The sequence below is a fragment of the Vigna unguiculata genome, chromosome 5 (genome assembly GCF_037176805.1).
Source record: "Vigna unguiculata cultivar grain cowpea cultivar isolate G323 ecotype 2 chromosome 5, ASM3717680v1, whole genome shotgun sequence".
NCBI lineage: Eukaryota > Viridiplantae > Streptophyta > Magnoliopsida > Fabales > Fabaceae > Vigna > Vigna unguiculata.
Window position 1 is genome coordinate 15,751,105 of NC_140796.1, and position 3,360 is coordinate 15,754,464.

The 3,360-nt window shown below is 33.8% G+C and overlaps 1 protein-coding gene across 1 annotated transcript; it reads right to left on the minus strand.

Annotated features, from left to right (window-relative positions):
• Nucleotides 1-325: 325 nt before the first annotated feature.
• On the minus strand, nucleotides 326-2,362 carry LOC114184395 (F-box/FBD/LRR-repeat protein At5g22660-like). The gene is given in 4 exon segments (XM_028071707.2): nucleotides 326-864; nucleotides 941-1,084; nucleotides 1,309-1,636; nucleotides 1,638-2,362. Coding segments are annotated over 4 exon segments (1,536 nt in total). The 3' UTR covers nucleotides 326-525.
• Between the last annotated feature and the right edge of the window lie 998 nt (nucleotides 2,363-3,360).

The following is a 3,360-nucleotide window of genomic DNA, read 5'->3' on the forward strand; positions in this document are numbered from 1 at the left end:
GGACTAATCCAAGACTAGACAACTCAACATATGAATTTCAGATAGAACTTCAAAATGTGCAGCTGATGCGTAAACTTGTCTTTATAAAGAAATATGATAATAGGCAGATTATAAAGAAAAGAATAAAGCAGCATAAATGTCACAAAAACATTAAGAAACACTCTTCCACCTAATGAAGAAAATGTAATAAACCATTGTATTCACAATAATTCAAATATTGCACAGGTCTTCAAACATTCTTCCTTAATACACAATTTCACATGTCTAAGAGAAATTGTTGAATTACAAAATCCCATGGTAATCTTACCAATGAAGACCTAGAAAAGTCTCATTCTCCACCAAAAGTCATCTTTTGATAAGATGTATTCAAGTTTTTCTAACAAAACTAACTTCCTAAAGTTCTTGTTCCTAATATATAAGAACTGAACACTTCCAAAAAAAACTTAGTCTAGGTTTTAATTGATATTCCATGTACATGATTTCTTAATTTGCAATTAAACTATATAATTAATAGTTTTTCAAAAATTATTGCCACGGAACAAGATTCAAAGCCCGTCGTAACTGTGAGGATTTTACAAAATTCCCTCTCTTTCTGAATTCAATGTTACAATCCTTTGAGTATTTTTTGAAAGAGAGTATCCTGTTATAATGATTTGGTACAGACTTCCAACCATCTCTTCCAAGAGCAATCTTTTCCAGAGATTTTTCATTCTTTAATAAATATTCTATCAGCTTAAATTCTTGTTCCCCATCTTTAAAATTATTCATTTCTATTACCTTAAGACGTTCAACGAAAGAGAGCGGAAAAGTCTGCTTCAAAATAGAGCCAAATTCATAATCTTCACCCAGATACATGACGAACACCTGTTCATGGATCATATATTAGAACTGCAAATTCATAGCAATTAGTCATGGCACCAAAATATCAAACACCACTTACCTGTCTGAAAACAAGCACTTCGAGATTAGGAGAATTTTCAAACAAATTCAACAAAACTTCATCAATCCCATAATATTGACAATTAAGCTTTAACTCCTTCAGATTGTTGAAAGTTGAGATCACCGGTGGACAGAAATAGAGAGCCTTCCAACATAAAGAAGAACAAAAATTAGATAACAACGAAGAGAACCTTCCAACATAAAAGAACAAGAATTAGATAATAACAACAAAGGTCTTCTTCTATGAACTAACACTTGAAGAAAAAGACTTCGAAGTCAAGTCCAAGGCAACCAACCACATTTATTTCCATTACTCAATTTAAAACCTTGGACAAGCCAATTAAACAAAGATAACAAAAAAAAACACACCTCCATAAAGTCTTCTGACAAACTCAGTGATCTCACATCTTGTAATTCAGTAAAAAAATTGGAAGCATGTTGAGCTCGTGAGAAAAGCCCATCATCATCTTGCACGTGGAACGGAAACTTAGTCTCTATGACAACATCTTCGATAGAGAAGAAACTTTGAATTATATGCAAACTAAGTACATTACCACTTATGAGCAAAAACTTCATATTAGGGGAATCTAAGGTAACTTTATGCCATCCATCCAGAGATAACAACAAAGTCTCAAGACTATCCGACTCCACAAAAACATTAAACTCTGATTCAACTCTCTCATCCCAGGAAAGCATATTTGAGGGAAGAACTCGACACACGAAGAGCTTGAACCTCCACGCCTTCTTCACTCTCATTCAAAGACCCCATATTCAACACCAGAGAATCGAGTGAAGGGCACCCTTGGAGAAGCCTCTGAACAGAATATTCATCCACCAACCTGAAGGAGAGCAAGTGAAGGTCCTTGAGGTTCGAAAACAAAACAAACTCAGGAACATTCCAACCCACGCTAAGGTCTAGACGCAAGCCATCTAGAGCCTCAGATAAGAACATTCCAGGTGGGAAAGTAACACAACATGGACTTGTTGTTTTATCCATTTTAACCAAAACTTCAATATTTAGGATCCTGTAAGTAGAAAGCGCAGCAGCGATGAACATCAACAGTGACTCGAACCCCAATCGGAAACTCTCCACAAAATGGCACACGCGTAGTCGAATCCCTCTAATGGGTGCCTTGTTTCGCTGTCCAAGCACTCTAATAGCGAACCTTATGAAAAGATCAAAGAGTCTATGAACTTCAGAAGCATCGCCATTCATACAAAAATTTAAATTAATTGAGGTCTTTGAGAGAAAAAGGTGTCTCCATCTGGAGGACAAAACCGAGGTCACTGCAGCTTCCTTTGTGTTGAAGCGCGAAAGAATGCGAAGAAGAACACAGCCTGGAAGAGCACTTAACCTATCAGTAGTATCATCATCGCTCTCTGGGGTTTTTCTAAGGGTTTTTCTCATGGAAGATTCAGCCATTTCAATGGATGAGGGTTTGGAATGTGACATCCAAAAGGTACTAAGAAAGCATTGCTTAACAGAGAAACCACCAAGAAAAAACCTGTGTAGCGGTCAAAAAATGGATTTTTTTTCTCATATAGCACATTTTTTCCAAAATATTATCTGGATAGCATAATATTTACATGCATAGTACAGTTTTATTCTACGTTTAGAATTCGGTTTTCGGGCAATTGAATTTTCAATTCAATTTTGCAACTTTTTTTCTTATACCAGTCTGAATTCTGGTCTCCAGGGACCCCAATTCTGTACTGTTTATTTTTTTTTAATAATGGAAAGATAAAATTTTTTTAAAATAAATATAATTAATTTTTATTTTTGTTATTAATAAAATAGAAATAATTAAATAAATTATTTTAAATAATAGAATTATAAATGTGTTATTAGTTATTAGAAAAAAATAATAATTTTATTTGTTTTTGAATTTGTTGATTTTAAAATTGATATAATTAATTTTTTTTAAATAGATAAGAGTAAAAAATGGTAACCCAGGTGCAATGTTTTGCACATGAATTTTTTCTTTCTTCAATAACTTCAATAGTGGCACTTTCATGCCTTGAGTTCATATGATAAAGTTAAATCTTCATACTCATATTTCTTCAAGTGAGTCTAGTTTGCTCCTATTTGTTGTTTGGAAAAGGAAAATAAAGGTGTATATATTTCTTCTTCACTACCAGTGTGCAGTATTTTTGGTTATCCATTACTACATAAGTGCTAACCTGTGATATACATTTTGAACATGTGCGAAAGAATGTACAAAACTTATTTCAATCTTCACTCTCGTCATTACCAGTGGGGAGTATATGTTGGTGAGTTAAGGAATAAATTTTTTGTAATTTAATTAACAACATATGAATTCATTCCTATGTGTCAACCCGTGACTTAGTAAATGGTAACCCAAGTGCAATGTTTTGCACATGAACTTCAATAGTGGCACTTTCCTGCCTTGAGAAGTGTGA